At 34.6% G+C, this 20,687-nt stretch overlaps 1 protein-coding gene across 5 annotated transcripts in view; it reads right to left on the bottom strand.

Moving 5' to 3' along the window:
- The window catches only part of AP3B1 (adaptor related protein complex 3 subunit beta 1), a 356,383-nt gene that overhangs the window by 151,054 nt on the left and 184,642 nt on the right, over positions 1 to 20,687 (bottom strand). For all 5 annotated transcript variants that reach the window (XM_044266584.1, XM_044266594.1, XM_044266568.1 and 2 more), the window contains 6 exons: positions 11,940 to 12,095; positions 7,732 to 7,829; positions 6,579 to 6,633; positions 6,420 to 6,491; positions 3,657 to 3,719; positions 397 to 529 (listed from right to left, as the gene is read on the bottom strand). In XM_044266584.1, coding sequence (XP_044122519.1) covers positions 397 to 529; positions 3,657 to 3,719; positions 6,420 to 6,491; positions 6,579 to 6,633; positions 7,732 to 7,829; positions 11,940 to 12,095 — 577 coding nt within the window. The remainder of the gene's footprint in view (positions 1 to 396; positions 530 to 3,656; positions 3,720 to 6,419; positions 6,492 to 6,578; positions 6,634 to 7,731; positions 7,830 to 11,939; positions 12,096 to 20,687) is intronic.

Genomic DNA, 20,687 nt, shown 5'->3' with positions numbered 1-20,687 from the left:
TCCATGTTATAGTCATTTGCCTGCTTTTAGCACCCTCTGCAGGTGAACCAATATTATACGTGACTTACGTATCATAACTAAGCCGTAAAATATAACCTTTGTGGAAAAGGCATAATGAAGGTGATTAAACTGTGAAGAAATAAAATAAACAAACTACAGTTTCTTAGTTTAGGAAAAACAAATACTGTTTGCAACTTTATTATCTAATTTACTAAAACACTACAAAGGTGTGTGTGTGTGTCTTTCTATTTCAAGGATAAATTGCTACTCTCATCATGATCATGCTCCTGACATACAGGAAACACTAAAATGAAATGTTAAAAAATGTTAGAATTTGAAAATCATGCCAAGAGTACTCAAACAATAAATTACTTGAAAATAAAATTATCAACTTACCATCTCTGTTAGACAACAGACATACCAGGCCATTGAGGCATGTATCAGTGACTTCTGAGATGTTGGTTGCACATCTGCCTATGGTTTGAATAGTGGCTGCTGCAAATTGTTTATCCTGGCTTTTCACATAGGTCTAAAAAATAGCATTTCAATTAGTTTTTACTTTGGTACCATCAAGTGAACAAAAAGATATACTGAACTTTGTCAAAAATACAAATTTTAGAATCTATAATATTCTCATTTATATGTACAACAGGGCCAACTGATGACTTAGCTTAATTTAATTTTGTTTTTTTACTTAAAGAATGTGCCTATAGAAGAAGCACATTTTCAAGCCAGGTTCATTCACCTGTGGCCACAGAGGCTTGTGACTCCAAAACAGATAGTGGGGAGCAGTCACCCAAAGACAGCAATTAGTTTAAGTGCAAGGTTGAAAGAGATGATGAGAACTCTCTCTTTGGAGGTTTCAGTTCATTTAACCAGCAGCATCTGTGAATCTATGAAAAAAAGGGTTGCTTTTTAAGAGACACTGAATCTAAAGTTGGGAGAAGAGGAGGAAAAGGACAAATACACTAATGACAAACATTTTCAAAATGTTATCTGAATGGCAGTAAAACTATAATAGCTACAATGAGCAGTACTGCAATAAAGATTTTAAAAATACTCAGTCTGTAATAGAATTCCCTACTTTTGAAATAGATTTTCTTTAAAAGAATGTTTTAAAAACATACTGTAAATTATGTATTTATATAAACTTAAAAAGAAATCACTGATTTAACAATAGCAAGTTAAAAGAGCTTTATAAAATTTAATATAGCCCTAAAGAATTTCACTTTGATTATAAGTTTCCTAATTTAAAAACTCAGCTTTTCTTATTTACAGAAATAAATATGCTTTAAATATGCATACTTACATTTCTATATTACACTGTATGTAAACAAAATTTAAAATTCTATTTTAAACTGTATTTTTAAAAATGTATTTATTTTTGAGTAAGCTTTACTCCCAATGTGGGGCTTGAACTCATTACCCTGAAATCAAGTGTCAGATGCTCTACTGACTGAGCCAACCAGGCATCCCTCAACTGACATTTTTAAAAAAAGATTCCCAACTTCAAATGAGATGTACATAATGTATAATTAACACTATGGCTAGTTAACATACCAAAAAGGATGTACATCTAAATGGTGTCAAAAGGACAAATAAAAAAAAATCTAAGACTATCTAAAGCCATACAGATTTTGTGAGAACAGCACAAAGAACAAGATTAAATACTGAAGAAATAAATTACACAAATTCTCTTACTTCCATGTAGGAAAGATCAATTGTATTTTAACAGGTTCCCAGTTGATGACCTAATTTCCTCAATTAAAAAAAATATCTTTAAAAAATTCTCTATTTGGGGGAACCTGGCTGGCTCAGTGGGTTGAAGCCTCTGCCTTCGGCTCAGGTCATGATCCCAGGGGCCTGGGATTGAGCCCCACATCGGGCTCTGTGCTCAGCAGGGGAGCCTGCTTTCTCCTCTCTCTCTCTCTCTCTCTCTGCCTGCCTCTCTGCCTACTTGTGATCTCTGTCAAGTGAATGAATGAGATCTTTGAAAAAAAAAGGAAAAAATAATTCTCTATTTTACTCAAAAAGTAACATAACCTCTAACCCACATAAATGAGGTACAAATATTGACAGTGATAAAAGTAGATACATAAAAAGTGTATCAGAAAGTCTAACTAAACAATGGCCTTATTAAAAATGCTGACCTTAATTGAAATGGCCAGATTACCAATATTTTGAGATAGGTTCAATGTGTCACCTCTGTATAACTAAACACTGCCATAAAACTGCCTGAGATTCACTGTCTACATCCCCAGTAAACTTGACTTAAGCAGGAAGCTGATAGCAAAAGGACAGCCCAACTGATTACCTACAATAAGAAAAAGGACAAACAAAAACACTGAGACAAAAATTAAAAACTTAAAAATATATATATAAAAGCAAATTTATAAAAATGAAGTAAAAAATCAAATCTAACCAATGTTCTATAGCTATGGATTACTGGATAAAAACTTGAGATACTATATTTTCTGCCATGCATAAATATGACTAGATATCCAAAACATCCCAATTTTTAAAAATTATTTATTTATTTTGGGAGGGCGGGGCAGAGAGATTAGAGAGAGAATCTCAAGCAGGTTCTACACCCAGTGTGGAGCCCAAAATGGGGGCTCCACGTCACAAGCCTGAAATCATGACCTTAGCCAAAATTAGGAGTTGGATGCTTAACCAACTTAGCCAGCCAGGCACCCCAAAACATCTTAATTTTACAAGAAATTCTTCTAGAAAAATAAATACCATGGAAGTATAGCAATCCAGTTATAAAATTATAACCTATGGAGATGCTATAATATTCTACTACTCCTGTTAATAGTATAAGATCATACAATTTTAAAAATCCAGTATCTGTTTAGCTAAAAGGAAATTTAATATAGTTATACAGGAGGATTATAACAACAAAATAAATGAAATCAATAAAAGTTGGGAGTTAACAAAAACTGTGATTTGCGTGTAGCATGTGGTACATTTTCACTAAGAAAACTGCTGATGAGGTACAAAATTCACAATACTGATAGTAGATTTTCTGTTGCTATCCTGTACCACTAAGTCTCCGGAGCTGACTCCTCCATCTTAAAGTGCATATATCCAGGAGATAGTTTTTGAATAATATTTTTTAAGGGTATTTGGCGGGGAGGCACCTCATCCATATGCATTAATGGTTTTAAAACGTAAAACAAAACAAAAATAATGACAAAAACATCATAACAGAGAAATTTTAGACCAAAAATACATAAAGCTAAGAGGACATTATCTGAAGAGAGACAGGACAATTAAACAGGACAACTAGGTAAAAAGTGAAGCCACTTTCACGAATGCAGAGTATGGAATGGACTAGTGATGATGACAGCAGAGACATGGAATCCTTACCAGTAACATAATGTAATTTAAAACAACAACAACAACAGTCATAAACCAGTCTTTCAAATGCTGTGGAAAACATGAAAGGGACTACTATTTCATTTCCCTTAAATTTAAAATTTGTAGCTAATGTTGATTCATGAAAATTTACAAATTTCATAGTTCTCAATCTTGTCCCAAATCACTGTTTTATTTAACACAATTACCTATTTGTAAATTGAGAAAGATATATATTTGGCTGTAAACTAAACAAATGTTTTAGAAGTTATTTTATAACAGCAGTGTATACAAACCTGAAATTCTCGGAGAAGAGTTGATATGTTGGCTTCATTTGCCAAGTTTGTCAAAATTTCAAGCTATAGTAGAAAAAAGAAAGAGTAACATTGTAAAGCACAAAAAAAAGCATTAATTTAATAAAGACAAGGCATTGAATAGAATGGTAATTTTTGTTTTTAAAAAGTCACACTGTTACAAATGTTGTGATGCATATACCTTTCTGGTGAATTTTGTCTTCCTACATCTTCAAGCAGAGAACAAGTAATTACATAATTTTCAAAAACAATTAGGAAAAAGAGAATCCTCCACCTTCCCTGCTTATCCCAACTTTATAATTTATATCTAATTAACCTAAACAATTTAAGGTAGTTTGTTGCTTTTTTCCCCTTTATTAATAAAGCTAGAAAACAACTTGCCCTTCATGTACTACCTCTGTTTTCCAGATACCAATTAATTCTTGGATTTGTTCTCATTTATCCTACCATCCCAAATACTTGGACATTTTAATTATCTCTTCTTGATTCATAGTTATAAGAAGATGTAATTAAAAGTCTATCTCCAATAGGCTCACTAAAAAAGTTTCAGTTCTTCCTCATAAAAAATATTCAAGCTGGGGCGCCTGGGTGGCTCAGTGGGTTAAGCCGCTGCCTTCAGCTCAGGTCATGATCTCGGAGTCCTGGGATCGAGTCCCGCATTGGGCTCTCTGCTCAGCAGGGAGCCTGCTTCCCTCTCTCTCTCTCTCTCTCTCTGCCTGCCTCTCTGCCTACTTGTGATTTCTCTCTGTCAAATAAATAAATAAAATCTTTAAAAAAAAAAAAAAAATATTCAAGCTATCTGAAGGAAAGCATGAAAAAGGAAAAAAGGGAGACACCTGGGTGGCTCAGTGAGTTAAAGCCTCTACCTTTGGCTCAGGTCATGATCCCAGGGTCCTGGGATCAAGCCCCACGTTGGGCTCTCTGCTCAGCGGGGAGCCTGCTTCCTCCTCTATTTCTGCCTGCCCCTCTGCCTACTTGTGATCTCGATCTGTCAAATAAATAAATAAAATCTTAAAAAAAAAAAAGAAACAGAGAACAGACAGGACAGATAGAAAACAAAACACAAGATGTATGTGTGATGTATATATACACATAGTCATATCACAAATGACATTAAAAATAAATTATCTAAATACTCCAATTAAAAGGGATAGATTGTAGAGAAGTTCCATATATATTTTCAGTACTAGTCATTTTTCAGATATATGTACTGGGAATATCTTTTTCCCAGATCATAGCATCACTCTGCATTTTATTTTGATGAAAACATTTTAATTATTTTTTAAAATTTTATTTATTTATTTGTCAGAGAGACAACAAGTGAGTACAAACAGGCAGAGCACCAGTCAAAGGGAGAAGCAGGATTCCTGCTGAGCAAGGAGCCCGATGTGGAACTCTATCCCAGCACCCTGGGATCATGACCTGAGCCAAAGACAGACGCTTAAAAACATTTTCATTTTTATATAATTAAAAAAAAAAAATCTCAAACATACAGAAAAGGTAAAAAGAACTATTTTGATCTGAATCATTTGAGAGTTGCCAATCTGACACCACATCATCCCCAAATATTTCTGTGTATATTCCCTACAAACAAGGACATTGCCCTACAGTACACAATAGGATTAAGAAAATCAAGAAAATTAACAAATTAACACTTATACATACCTCCATGCAATCATCACTTCCACTAAGTTTCATTAATTATCTCAATCATAATAAAAGGATCCAATTCAGTATCAGACATTCAGTTTTATCTTTATAGTCTCCTTTGGCCTGAAAGTTTCTATGTATTTTTCTGACCTTCACAACCTTGACATTTTTGATGACTGCAAACCAGTTATTTTCTAAAATATCCTACAATTTTGATGTGTATTAGATTTCCTTATGATTGAACCCAGTTTTCATGTGAGTAACCAATCATCCCAATATATGCTGAAAAGTCCATCCTTTCCACACTGGTTTGTAAGGTCTCCTCTATTATATAATACATCTTCATATACATGGATGTTTCCACGCTTTCTTTTCTATCCCACTTATTTTTCTGTCTAAATATCACAGTTTTTTTTTTTTAAAGATTTTATTTATTTATTTGACAGGCAGAGATCACAAGTAGCCAGAGAAGCAGGCAGAGAGAGAGGAGGAAGCAGGCTCCCTGCTGAGCAGAGAGCCCTCACAGTTTTAATTACCATAACTTTATATCCCTATGTTCTTTAGTGTAGTTATTATTCCCTGAACATAACACTCTTTCATAATTTCTGTTAGCATAAACTGCTCTCTTCTCCTACTCAGACCCTACAACCACCTCCCATTCAATGGACCAACAAGAACAAAAAAATTCACAAAAACATTATTCTTTTAAAATCCACTCAAATATCAACTTTTCCAAAGTCTTTTCTAAATCCTAGAAACTTAACCCTACTTTTCTATCCTGCACAATACTCAATTCAAATCTCTATAATATCACTTAAAAAATACAGTGCTAAAATTATCTACTTGTCCAGTGTACAAAGCATTATTCGAGGTGCAGGTAGCGTGTATAAACTTAGTATTATTAAGATGCAGCAGCATTTATTATAACTGGATATAATAATAAAGTTTAGAAAGTATAAAGAAAATCCCTAAAAGTATCTGTGTTTCTGAAAATGCAGGTCTCCATTTTGCAGATGCTCTAGCAATATCTAGCTATAGCGGTATCTTCAAAATAAAGATGTACTAAGGGTAGTTGAAGAATAAAAGCATGTGTACCTTCAGTGTCTTGATCATAGTTGGATCAGTTGATCGAACATAGAAACTCTTCAGATAAGGTTCAAACATACCCTAGATTATAAAAAGAAATACATAAATACCTTTATGGTTTTAATGCATTCATTTCTCCCTTGAATTATGTGTTCATAATGTACATACCTTTCTTTGAATTGACATAGTTGCTATATTCTGTAGGACAATATACTGCACCTCCCTAAAAATGAAAGGAGAATTTTCATTGGATATATTTTCCAAGTAAGTACCTTTATGTAAACAGTATATTAAGCCAAAAAAAAAAGCAGTAAGTTTTTAACTGAACTCAAATATTAAACAGTTTTTAGTAAATCTTAGGTATTTATGTCTTCTTTTTAAACACATTTTCCTATAAACTAATAAATAAGATTTGATTCATCACGTGGAAAAGTTAAAGCCTATTTTACAATACTGCATTCCTAAGATGTAAAGCCAAAACTACAGCTGCTCTGAACACATGCAAGGAAGGTGCTCTTAGGGCTAACAGAATAAACATGATCATAGCATTAATATAAACTCTTGATCAGATGATCACCATATCACTCAGTTCTAACCAGAAAGACTAGATTTAAAAAAAAAAAAGAGCTGTGTTATTTTATGTCCAAATATCTAAGAAATGAATGTAGACGTTAATGTGGTATAAAGCTTCACATGAAAAATGCATTCCAGAACCTTCTGATAGCCATTAAACTAGTTACAGAAAAGAAAAAATTACTGAACTGAGAAAAAGGAAAAGAATGACCATGTATAAAGACATGGTCTTTACACATAAAGAATCCTAAACACAAAGGTGTTTAGATCCTAAGCACAAAGAATCACTAAGGAATGGCAAAAGTCAGTCTAGAGTTAAGTAGCTGAGGCACTAAGGTCTTGTTACATGTATCTTTTTCCCCCAACTCTATCAGCAGAAGTAAGCATTCAATGAAAGAAATTTTAAATTTAAAGTAACTAATTATAACAAAATATTCAGGGTAAGCTAAATAGCTGAAACTGTTTTGTAATTCTTAAAACACAGAAAACAAAACAACAATAAAAATCTGATCTCAAACATTGCCAAAATATTTTCAATCTCTTTGGGCTTGAGTTTAAGAGAAATTTTGTATTTATCACCAACTTAGAGATAAAAGTATAAAGCTTGTATGATGACCCCTTAAGTATGAAATCTTATAGACAGAACACAGAGTCATGTAATAAATGTCTGAAAGATAGATTACAGTTGTTCAAACACTACTTTTGAAGCCACACAAAAGAAAAAAAAAAAAACAAAATCATTTCCTACCTATTACTACGAAGTAAACGCACTAGTGATTTCGAAATGATGCCAACTTCAGACTTTGGTGATATGTGCCAATACAGCTGAGCAACTGCCATAACCACCTAAAAGATAAAGCATGAAAACAGTAAGAACTATAAACATGGGAGCACTCTACAGCTTTGAAGTACATTCTTACATATTGTTTACTCCTACAAAATTCCTGTGAAGTAAGAGAAATATGCTACTATCCTTTGAAGCAGGTTGAAGAGAGTCCTCCCAAGAATTCATGTCTACCTGAAGAATGTGATCTTACCTGGATAAAAGTCTTTGCAGATATTATTAAGGTAATGCTGGAGATGAGATCACACTGGATTAGGGTGGGCCCTAAATCCAGTAAGTGTCCTTATAAAGAAAATTATAGACACAGACACATTAAAGAAAGCAATGTAAAGATGGAGGTAGAGGGACGCCTGGGTGGCTCAGTTGGTTGGACGACTGCCTTCGGTTCGGGTCATGATCCCGGAGTCCCGGGATCGAGTCCTGCTCGGGCTCCCAGCTCCACGGGGAGTCTGCTTCTCTCTCTGACCTTCTCCTCCCTCATGTTCTCTCTCACTGTCTCTCTCTCAAATAAATAAATAAAATCTTAAAAAAAAAAAAAAAAAGATGGAGGTAGAGACTGGAGTGATGAATCTATAAGCCACTGAGTGCGGATTGCAGGCAATCACTATAAACTAGCAAAAGGCAGTTTCTCCCGTAAAGTCACCAGAAGGAACGAACCCTTTGATGCCTTGATTTTGGACTTCCACTTTCTCACTAAAAAGTGAGAAAATACACTTCTGTTGTTCTAATTCACCTGGTTTGTGGTAATTTACTATGACAGCCCTAGGAAACCAATACATCATTGAGAAAGAAAATAGATGTTATCAGAAAACAGATGTTAAATGAGCTATCAAAAGTCTGCCTGCCAGTATGCAGCAAAGCTTTTCATAACACTCCAAACCCCATATTCTTCCTAACACTGCTGCTGCTGCTCTGAGATTGGGAATATTTTAAAAGTTGTAAGTATGCCTTTCCAAATGAAGTCCAAAAGTAACAAGTAAGCTGAAAATTTTAAAAATCAGTATATCAAATTTATAATTAAGTGAACTCTACTAAAATAATTCCTCTAAAGTAACAGCATTTGAAATAATCTTTTGTTTTCAAAATGCAGAACCTTAAAAACAGTCTTTGCTTCAAAGCCATTGTAAGGGTGATGAGAACTTCTGTCATAAAATATAAGAGAACTATGTTTCCCCCACATGCCTCTACACTTAGATTGAGAGATCAAAAGTCCAAACTGAAAAGTGATCCAGTTTAACCTGTGACAAATGCAGAGAGTTACAGTAGTTATATCATCTTGACTTTAGCTCAGAAAACATTAATACTACTTAACTTATGCTTGTTCTATAAGGTTCTAACAAATATATGGTAGTAGTTTTATATATGCTTAAAGAGTATACAGAAGCTGAGGGTGCTTGAGATAGAAGGAGTTCCTTCCAAAACTAAGAAACATTTTAAAAATGTTTTTATTCTATTTATTTATTTTTAAATGGCACTTTAAAAAAATACTGCTCACAGAGTCCCAAATTTACTGTTTCTTGGCCCATTGCTGTACTTTTTCTTTTTTTTTTACAAGGCTGATTTATAGCTTTCAGATATTACTTGGCAATGGAGGAACTTAAGGATATTTTATTTCTTCACTTGTGATCCACAAATACACTGTAATTATTGAAGAAACTGTCCTGAATTTAAAAACTTACAAAATAAGGGCACCTGGGATGGTTCCATCGGTTATGCATCTGCCTTTGGCCCAGGTCATGATCTGGGACTAAGTTCCATGTCAGGCTCCCTGCTCCTCTCCCTCCCTCTCCCCCATCTCATGCTCTCTCTCTCTCTCTCCAACTTGTTCTCTCTCAATAAAAATTTTTAAATGTTAAAAAAAATTTAAAAATAGTATCTTATAAAATAAAATTTCTATGACTGACAATCTACAAGAAGGTAATGGTCATTTTTACAAATACTAAAGTATACAGTTGGCTAATAAGTCTTAGTATATTATAGAAAAGAAAGTAAAACTTAATTGTAATGTATTTTACAGAAATTAAGCCCTTTTCTATTAAAAATTGTCCAATGCTACTAGTAAGGAAGTAAACTGTACTTTCTATATATGTCAATGTTTTAAAGATTCTAGATGCCACTCAGTATGTAATCTCTTCTACTATACTAATTAGGGCACTCCCTCAAGCCCACAAGGCGTACATACTCTTCTTTTCCCCTAGTATTTACAAATCTAAAAGTTTCAAGTTGCTTCCATAACCAGAATTTGAAATCTATAGTCTAATTTGTAAAAGCCAAGAGGGAAACTCCCTATCTCCAAAGTCCAAAATGACTAAAATATACAAATAGATGGGTCCTCTACAGCTAAATTATGTGCATTCATGATAAAGTATATCCTATAAGCACTTTTCTATTCCTAACTACTCTTACCACTTTTGCCTTATCTACAGTTAGGACAAACTCCCAACACTCTGCTGACAATGCCCCTTATCTCCAAATCAATACACAGCACTGACCAAGTTTCCTGATAAAAATTCTCAAAGTTTCTCCTTTAATTGTGAGTCAGGCTAAAAGAAGGAAATCTACTCACAATCCTTCAACAGTCAACCTTTATATATACTTAGCAGCACCCAATTAGAAGAAGAGCAAAATATATTGGGACAAAAAGTAAATTACTCTATTTGGTATATATCAAATAAGTATGGAATTAAAACATACTGGGGAAAAAAGTACAAACTACTTCTATTTGTTTCACCATTTTTGATCAGTAAGTATTTTGACTATAAAATCAATTCCCAAGATAAAGATAAACAGTGAGTCAACTATAAAGAGAGTTTTAGGTGACAAGTTACAGCTACTTAAATACAATCTGGCTAGGCTGGGCTCACTGAACTATAACCATGTTTTACAACATTAGAAAAATAGTGTTTTTTTTATTACAGTGTATGGCTATTTAATAATAATATAGAAACTAAATTATCAGGTATAAGATAAAAACTTCTGCAAATTACTAAGATACACAGACAGAGTTCTAAGCTCTAAATCAGCATGCATCCGAAAACTTAAAATAACTCATATTTTTAAAATTTTTATTAGTTGAACAGAGCTATTCATTAAGAACATGTTTTAAATTAACACTATTAAGAAAATGTTTTACTCCATCAAATGTTTAGATATAACTGCCAGTTAACAGGTAACACAGAGCACAGAAGAAAAAATTAAATAGCACTATAAAGTAAGCAAAGAGAAAACCCTAAAGAACATTCTGCAAGACTTGGGAGGTTTAAGAGCTGTAACAACCAGGTACTATACATACTGGTTTAGATTACCTATTTATAAAAGATACTTTAAAATAAACTGGTATTAAATGAGATGAAATTTTATTGAATAGAGAGGACTGACTAGGGAAAAAAGTTTAAAAAGTACTATATACAGTATGATTTTTACCTTGGTTTAAAAAATATGTATGTATAGATAAACACACAAGTGAATATATGTATATTTATGCAGAAAAAGGGTCTGGAAGAAAATGCATCAAAACATAACAGTGATTTCTGAGTGATGGGAATATGATGTTTTAATTTCTTTAAAGTTTTGCCGGTCCCTATTTCCTAATTTTTTATTGTGCACATAAATAAATGAAATATAAAGTGTATTTAAACCAAAAAGATGTAAAACAAAAGAAAACAAACTCAGGAGTCAAATGAAAATGATTTTTAACTGCTATTCCTACCAGTTAAAATCTTTTAGGTATGCGGCATTATGCTAGACACTTTCTTTATATGTTAGTCTCTTAAAAACTCTTATTAGGTTGACATGAATATTAAGGACTGATACCAGATACTCTCAACTACAACCAAGTAACAGAAATATGCAGTCTTCCAACCCAATGAGAAACATATTAAGCTCATATATTAGGAAAAGCCAATTAACAAAACCACAAAAGTAAATGAAGTCCAATAGGCATATAACTACCAAACCAAGTAATCTCATCAAAACTAATTTTTTTGGTGTATGATCAAATAAATAAACAAATGCTCCCTTAGCACACTGAAATATTGTTCACTGAACTTACATACTTTTAACAACTGTTTTTAAAAATCCATAAATTATTTCTTATAAGGGTTTTAAATTACCGCTGCATTCCTGCTCTGAAGCAAAGGCTTTGTATTCCGAATTAAAAGTCTATGGTCTGGATCCATAGTATATGGCTTCTTCCTTTGGTCAGTGTTTTCCTTCTGTTCATCATCAGATTCATAGAAATTCTTTTCATTGTCTTCTAAACCATCATCCTGAAAGAAATACAAAGAAAACATTCTTTTTGTTGGGTTTTTTTTTTTTTAATTTTATTTATTTGACAGAGAGCACAAGCAGGCAGAGAGGCAGGTAGAGAGAGGAGGAAGCAGGCTCCCCGCGGAGCAGAAAGCCCGATGCAGGCTCCATCTCAGGACCCCAAGATCATGACCAGAGCTGAAGGCAGAGGCCCAACCCACTGAGCCACCCAGGCGCCCAGAAAACATTCTTTTTTAACATCTACAATCATGATAGTATTTTATCATAAAATACCACTGTTGAAAGTATTTGAAAATCTTAAGCTACCTGTATAAAAGAAAGGCCTTGCTTTTTCTCACATTTGTAACAATGTAACTGTCTTTTAGTGCTATACATAATATTTCTTTTCTGTTATATAGTAGACCTCTGAAATATTAAATCCTCATAGATATATCCATAGCTGACTAAAGGCAAAACTTGATCATGAGACTCTAACAAAGATATAACAGAAGATTACCTAAAACCTGAGAACTATTTCCATACATTATCAGTCACTCTGTAACTGGATCTAAAAGTCAGAACAAAGAGAACTGTTTCAACTGCAGCATGCATAAAAGAAATCATAATAAAACTTGACAGGTTAAAAACTAGTGTTTAAGTATGTCCCTGTATTGTCAAGAAAAGACTCAGTTTGATACTTAATGTATATCCACAGGGGTTGATTCTATATTTTTGCTTTGTACAAATTACTTTGTAATTTGAATTCATTGTTATCTCTGTCAAAATCTGCCTAAAGGCATTTAGTCTTAAAAATAAACAAACAAAAAACATTAAAAGACAATAATTCTACCTAGATCCAATTCAAGAGTCGTTTAGAGGTAATTTTTGTTACTAAGTACCTGAAACACACTTTTTACTTCTGAAAAGATGAAGTTGATATACTTTTCCCTATTCCTCTATCTACAACTAGAAACTGGAGACATTATATAAAAAATAAACTTAAGTAAGGAAAGACAGAGAGGAGAAGAAAGACTGGATATGGACATCAGGACCCAAAGAATGAAACAAGAAAAGTTCCTTGGGTTTTCATTTTTACCACATTTTACCAAGGACTGAAAAACCGAGTGCCAAAAACACCAAGCACAGATAAAACAAACCCTCCAAAAGCCTACTCTCAAAGCCAAAAGGACCAAGTAAAAGAAAAATCTAGCAAGACATCTTTTAGAAAATAACTACTCTACTGTAGCTACCAATAGAGAAAAAACTAAGGTTTCATTCCTACCCCCATCAGCAAAGGCTGGTGTGGAACCTAGACTTCCAACTGCCCCATGCTATAATGAGATGCCTCCATCATCCCACTGGAATGATGTCAGAAAAGGCCACTATAGCCAAGACTTTAATTCCCAGGAGATAACATGTCATCCCCATGGTGTCAATGAAGACAAAGAAAGGAACTTGCATATCTAAGTCCACCCATCAAGAACAAAGTGACCGTGGGGCACATGGGTGGCTCAGTCGTTCAAGTGACTGCCTTCAGCTTGGGTCATGATCCCAGGGTCCTAGGATGGAGACCCATGTCCTCCTGCTCCCTGCTCAGCAGGGAGCCTGCTTCTCCCTCTCCCTCTGCCGCTCCTCCTGCTTGTGCTTATTCTGTCAAATAAATAAAATCTTAAAAAAAAAAAAAAAAAAAAAGAACAAAGTGATCTTATCCCTCCCCACTGAGCTAGTCTAAGAAAAAGTACTCAGTGGACACTTAAGATTTATAGCACCACCACCCAGTGGTAACAATGACACTAGTGGAGGAAACATGTAGAACAGCAATGAGACATTTCTATCCCTCCCAGCCTAAGAGCTATCAGGACAAAATTACTAGGGAGCCTGAAATCCCATATTCAGCCACAGTAACAGTGAAAACAACCTCCCTGGGGTGTCAATGGAGGCTAAGTGGGGAAACTGGACTTCTACCACGACCTGGAAGTAATGAAGGAGCATGCACTCCACCATTCCCTAATGGAGTGTTATCAAACAAACCCAGCTAAAACAGAAGATCTGGGGGTGCCTGGGTGGCTCAGTATATTAAATCCTCTGCCTTTGGCTCGGGTCATGGTCCCAGCGTCCTGGGATCAAGCCCCACATGGGGCTCTCTGCTCAGCAGGGAGCCTGCTTCCCCCTCTCTCTCTGTACCTGCCTCTCTGCCTGCTTGTGACCTCCGACTGTCAAATAAATAAAATAAACTCTTAAAAAAATAAGTAAAAAATAGAAGATCTGAATAAAATGTAGAATCTCATAATATTCAAAATGTTCAGGTTTCAATAAAAATTACTCATCATTCCAAGAACAAGACATAAAGGTGGATGAAAAATGATAACCAGTAGATACCAACATTACAACAACAGGAATATTAGAAATATCTGATTAAGATTTTACATCAGCCATCATAAAAATGCTTCAAAGGAAAATGAGGAACACCACTGAAATAAAAGGAAAAATAGAAGGTCTTAGCAAAGACTTACAAAGTCTTGAGAAAAAAACAATATATAAAAAAGACCAAACAGAAATGTTGTTGTTTTTTTTTTTTTGACAGAGAGAGACACAGCGAGAGAGGGAACAGAAGCAGGGGGAGTGGGAGAGGGAGAAGCAGGCTTCCTGCTGAGCAGGGAGCCAGATGCGGGGCTTGATCCCAGGACCCTGGAATCATGACCTGAGCCGAAGGCAGACACTTAATGACTGAGCCACCCAGGCGCCCCATCAAACAGAAATGTTAAAGTGAAAAATATGAGTCAAGATCAAACAATGACTGAGACCAAAAGCAGTATTAAGGAGACAAGGAAACCATCAGTGACCATAATAAAAGAGAAATTGCCCATTCTGAACAACAGTGAAAAAACAGACTAACAACAAAGAAAAAAACAAAAAGAAAAAAGAAAATCACCCCCCCACACACCACCAAAAAAAAAAAAAAAAAACCTCAGAACTTCAGGGGACTTGTGGAACTCTAACAAAGTAACATCTTTTATCATCTGAATCTTGGAAATAAAGAAGACAAAGGGTGGGGCTGAAAGAGTACTCCAAGAAATAATGGATGACAAAATATTACTTGGCAAAAGAAATAAAAACACAGACTGAATAAGGTGAGTAAACTCTAAGCAAGATATATACAAAGAAATCCATAATAAGACATATTAAGTCAAACATCTGAAAACCAAAGACAAAGAGAAAAAATCTGGAAAGAAGCAGGATAGAAATGACACTGGAGAGGATTTGGTAATGAATCAGAGTGATTAGTGATGAGGATAAAAATGTGAAATAAGTTGAAGAACTTCTTAGAAGTTAAAACCAATAGGATGCAGTGAGTGAATGTGAAGGATGAAATGGGACCACTTAAACAGGCTGTCCCCATTCCCAGCCTGGATAACCAAGCAGACAATGTCGTCACCAGATAAGAAAACCTGTCCAGGGAGAGAAAGAATCTCTCTCTTCTTCATGGCTTCTTGCTATACAAACATTCTTAAAAGATAGTCTAAAACAACCTACAAATGCCTTTACTCAAAAGAGCTTCAAAAATGAGGAATTCCAATGACGAACCATCTCCCAATATTTTCTTTTGTTCATGACTGACCTACCCTTATTTCTAAGTGAATTCTCTTTCTACACACTCACAAATTCCTCCTAAGAAAACCAAATGTATAATTTGTGATCTCTAATCATTTTTACTTCAATATGGTAGAAAAGTTTTTAAAAAGGCTACATAACTAAGTAAAGAGTTTTTAAACTTGACACCAAAAGCACAGTCCATAAAAGTGAACATAATAAACTGGATCTCGGGGCACCTGGATGGCTCAGAGGGTTAAAGCCTCTGCCTTCAGCTCAGATCATGATCCCAGGGTCCTGGGATAGAGCTCCACATCAGGCTCTCTGCTCAGCAGGAAGCCTGCTTCCCCCTCTCTCTCTGCCTGCCTCTCTGCCTACTTGTGATCTCTCTCTGTCAAATGGATAAATAAAATCTTTTAAAAAAATAAATAAACTGGATCTCATTAAAGTTAAAAAATTCCTGCTCCATGAAAAACCCTCTTATGAAGAATAAAAAAATTCTAGACTGGCAGAAATATCTGCAACCACACATATGATAAAGGACTAGTATCCAGAATATAAAGACAACTCCCAAAACTCAACCGGAAAAAAAAAAATTAAATTTAAAAAAGAGCAAAAGGTATTTTTAAGGACTGAACTGTACATCTCACCCTCCAAATTCACATGTTGAAGCCCTCATTCTCAAAGTGACTATATGACAAACTAGGGCCTTTAAAAAGAGGTCATTAAGTTTAACTGAGACCATCTGGGTGGCACCCTAATCCAACAGCACTGGTGTCCATATAAGAAGAAAGAGAAACGCCAATGGTGGCACGGAGAAAAAAACCATTTGAATACCCAGTGAGAAAAGAGCCATCTGCAAGCCAAAGAGAGACACCTCAGGAGAAACCAAACTTGCCAACACCTTGATCTTGAACTTCCAGCCTCCTGGAAGAACTGTGAGAATGTGAGAAATAAATATCTGTCCATCAAGCCACCCAGTTTGGTATTTTCTTATGGCAGTACTAGCAAACTAATACAGACTTCAACAACTAAATTCACTGAAGAACGTATGGCAAAAAGCACATGAAAAAATAAAACTTCATTACCTAGGAAAGCACAAATTAAACCTACAGCATATCAAAATGACTATACTACACACATATCAAAATGGCTCTCATCTTATATAAAAACATAGTGACAACACCAAATGATAGTGAGAACACAGAGGAAACTGATCATTCATACACTGGAGGTGACTCTAAAAGGTTATAGCCTCGCAGTTTGGCAATTTCTTACAAAACTAAACTTGTAATTACCATACCAGTAATTGCACCCCTGGGCATTTATTCCTGGGAAATAGAAATGTATACTCAAACAAAAATCTGTTAACAAGTATTCATAGCAGCTTTATTCCTAGTAGCCAAAATGGAAACAACCCAGATGTCCTTCAATGGATGAATGGTTAAACAAGGTAAATAAAATGGTTGAACATTTATGCCATGGAATGCCACTCAGAAATAAAAAGAAACAAATAATGATATATACAACAAATCCAATTAATCTCCAAATAAGTATGATGAGTGAGAAAAATCCTAAAAGATTACATATTGTATTGTTACATTTGTATACCATTCTTGAAATGAATAGAGATAGAGAACCAATTAGTAATTGCTGGGGGTGGGCAAGGTCAAGCAAAGGGAATGAAGTAGTTTCAGAGATGCAATGGCAACAAGAAGGATCTCTGTGATGGAAATGTTCTGCATCTGGACTGTACGAATGTCAGTATCTTCGTTGTAATACCTTACTAGTTTTGTAAGATGTTGCCACTGGAGAAAAACAAGCATAGATTACACCAGACCTCTCTGTATTCCTAAAACAGCACGTGAATCTACATTATTGTAAAATTAAAAGTTCAATTAAATAAAATTAAGGAGAAAAAAATCAATAAATTCTTTTTCTTTTCTTTTTCTTTTTCTTTTTTTTTTTTAGTAAGCTCCATGACCAGAGTGGAGCCCAACATAAGGCTTTAACTCACGACACTAAGACTGAGACCTCAGTTGAGATCAAGAATCACACACTTGGGGAACCTGGGTGGTTCAGTGGGTTAAGCCTCTGCCTTCAGCTCACATCATGATCTCAGGGTCCTGGGATCAAGCCCCACACTGGACTCTCTGCTAAGCAAGAAGCCTGCTCCCCCTCTCTCTCTGCCTGCCTTTCTGCCTACTTATGATCTCTCTCTGTCAAATAAATAAATAAAATCTTTAAAAAAAAAAAAAAAAAAAGGAAATCACATACTGAACTGACAGAGTCACCCAGGTGCCCCAAATCAATAAATCATTTAAAAGCTATTTATATATATTTATTCATTGTTACAATAATAAAAGAAGTGATCTTAAGTGTTATAGGTTAATATCACTTACTGAAGTACTTTTACTTTGTTAAGTGTGTACGGATAATATACTATCTTCACTTAATTCGACTTAAATATCACTGAAAATACTCAACAGAACTATTACTATTAGGTTTTTTGGAAGTAAGCATAATATTATCTCAATGTTTTTAAAATCCATAATAAAAAAATCTTAAGAATGTCTCCAAACAGAAAAAAAAAACACAAAATTTATACTCTCTGGAAACCAAAGAAAAATTTTTAAATACTCACCTTCAAATATAACCATAAATTACAACATTATCATTTTCCTTTGAATGCATAATTCAAAATAAACTATAGTTGATCCTTGAACACAGATTTAGGGGCTAACCCCAACATAGCTGAAAATCTGAGCATAACTTTTGACTCCCCAAAATTAATTTTTTTTTAAGATTTTATTTATTTATTTGACAGAGAGAGATCACAAGTAGGCAGAGAGGCAGGCAGAGAGAGAGAGAGAGGAGGAAGCAGGCTCCCTGCTGAGCAGAGAGCCCGATGCGGGACTCGATCCCGGGACCCCGAGATCATGACCTGAGCTGAAGGCAGTGGCTTAACCCACTGAGCCACCCAGGTGCCCCAACTCCCCCAAAATTTAACTACTAATAGCCTACTGTTAATGGAAGCCTTACTAATAACATAAATAACTGATTAACATATACTTTGTATGTTATATGTAACACACTAAATTCTTAAAATGTTAACTAGAGAAAAGAAAATGCTAAGAAAATCACAAGAGAAAACACATTTATAGTACTATACTATATTTACTAAAAAAAACTATGTATACGTGACCTGCACCATTCAAATCTGTGTTGTTCAAGGGTCAACTGTACTTGTCTGCCAGTCCTTTGAAGAAAAACAAGACTATAAATGGACTAAAAATGAGATATACTCCTGTCTTTTTATTTTTTTACTTTTATTTGCATTTATTTTATGCATAAAATAAATGGGCCATAAGTTTTTGTTTCTTCAGTTTTTACCAGGCTATCTTTTTTTCTATGCAACCTCCTGTTCTGATTTAGGAACAGTCTGCTCTTTTTCAGTAAGGATCCTCTCAGTGTGGCAGGGAGAACGCCAAGTTTGACCCTCTTGCTTTACATGATTTTGTACAGTTATCTGGGTCACATAAACAGCAAACCATTTTCAGAGATCATCTCAGCCCACTTACATGAAGAGATGATACACTGTTACTCAAGGCCAGACTTGAGTGACTTTCCTTTATGGAGTTCCAGGCCAAACTGATTCTATTATGTGCATTAATAAATTAATAAAATGATACCCAAATAATCACATTCTCTAAGCATGACCACTCTTCTATAATCCTTAGTCAACTTTAATCAAACAAATGTTCAAACACTACCTGAAACTGATATATGATGAACTGCTGTGTTGACACAATCTAACTAGCAAAATTCTCAAATGCACATAAAAAACTAATCACTAAGCATTTACTCATTCCACTTCTCCTTCATTATTAACACACTTTATTAAAGTTCAATTATATTATTTGAATAAGACATTTGCATTGCTTGATTAATTAATAAAGGGCTGACGTGTTCATGAGTTTAATGAATGAGGTAAGGCTTCCACACAGAATGGGAACCAATCTCCAATAATATACATCTGAGCTGCTGGCTATATTTTCACAGGTTTTCAACCCCTAAGAATGGACAACAGCCCCAACAGAATGGAAGCCAGGTGTACACAACCAAAATGGGTATATACCACATCACACCACTTCCATAATGTACTGGCTGGCAAATTACTTAACCTCTCCTTGTCTTAAATTTACCCATCTGTGAAAGGGAATAAAAGCAGTATCTATATCATGAAAGTATTTATAAAGACTGATAACGTTAGTGGAGGCACTTAGTGCCTCATGCCTACTAAACACTCAAGTAATAGCTATTACCACAGCTTTTATTAAGAAATTTTCTTCCTAGAAAAACCACATAACATAAACCACTAATTTACTGCAAATCAAATATCCTGAGTTGCCAAATATAAAGAAAAGTTTACCCCTAAAATCTCCTCAAAAAAAAAAAAGACTGTCTCATATTTGAGAATTTCCAAAGGTATCATGAACCTCTTGTACAACTACTTCATTTTTACCATGATACACTGTTTGGAAAACAGTGAAACAACTTTAATCAATGACAGTTGTAGATGCTTAAAAGAAGTCCCAAACTCCAGTGACAAAAAATGTCATTATAAATATAAAAGGACTTTAAAGATCACTTTTAAAAAATATGTAATACAGGATAATAGAGTTCTGCTTCCAGTAATAAGATAGACAATGTGAAACAAACCCTTCTAGTGAGAACTAGGAAAGCTAGGGAGAAACCATGAAACACATCTCAAGGAACTAACAAGCTAAAAGAACAGTGATGAATTATGTAGGCAAGACCCAGAAGTAGTAAACCTAGAAATCATCTGCGATTTGCAATTGCTTTTCCCTAAATACACCTGCTATTACCTAACAGGAGTCTGAGAGGCCTATAATCTGAGCACAGCTTTCAGCAGATTCACAAAAACATACAAACAAAAACTAGACATTAAGATCTACCAAAAAGCAAAATTCCTACTAACTCTCCCAGTCTTTAGTTTA

Source organism: Neovison vison, chromosome 1 (assembly GCF_020171115.1).
Source record: "Neovison vison isolate M4711 chromosome 1, ASM_NN_V1, whole genome shotgun sequence".
Classification (NCBI taxonomy): Eukaryota; Metazoa; Chordata; class Mammalia; order Carnivora; family Mustelidae; genus Neogale; species Neogale vison.
Note: the sequence above shows the minus strand (reverse complement) of the source record. Positions and strands in the feature narration are given on the sequence as shown.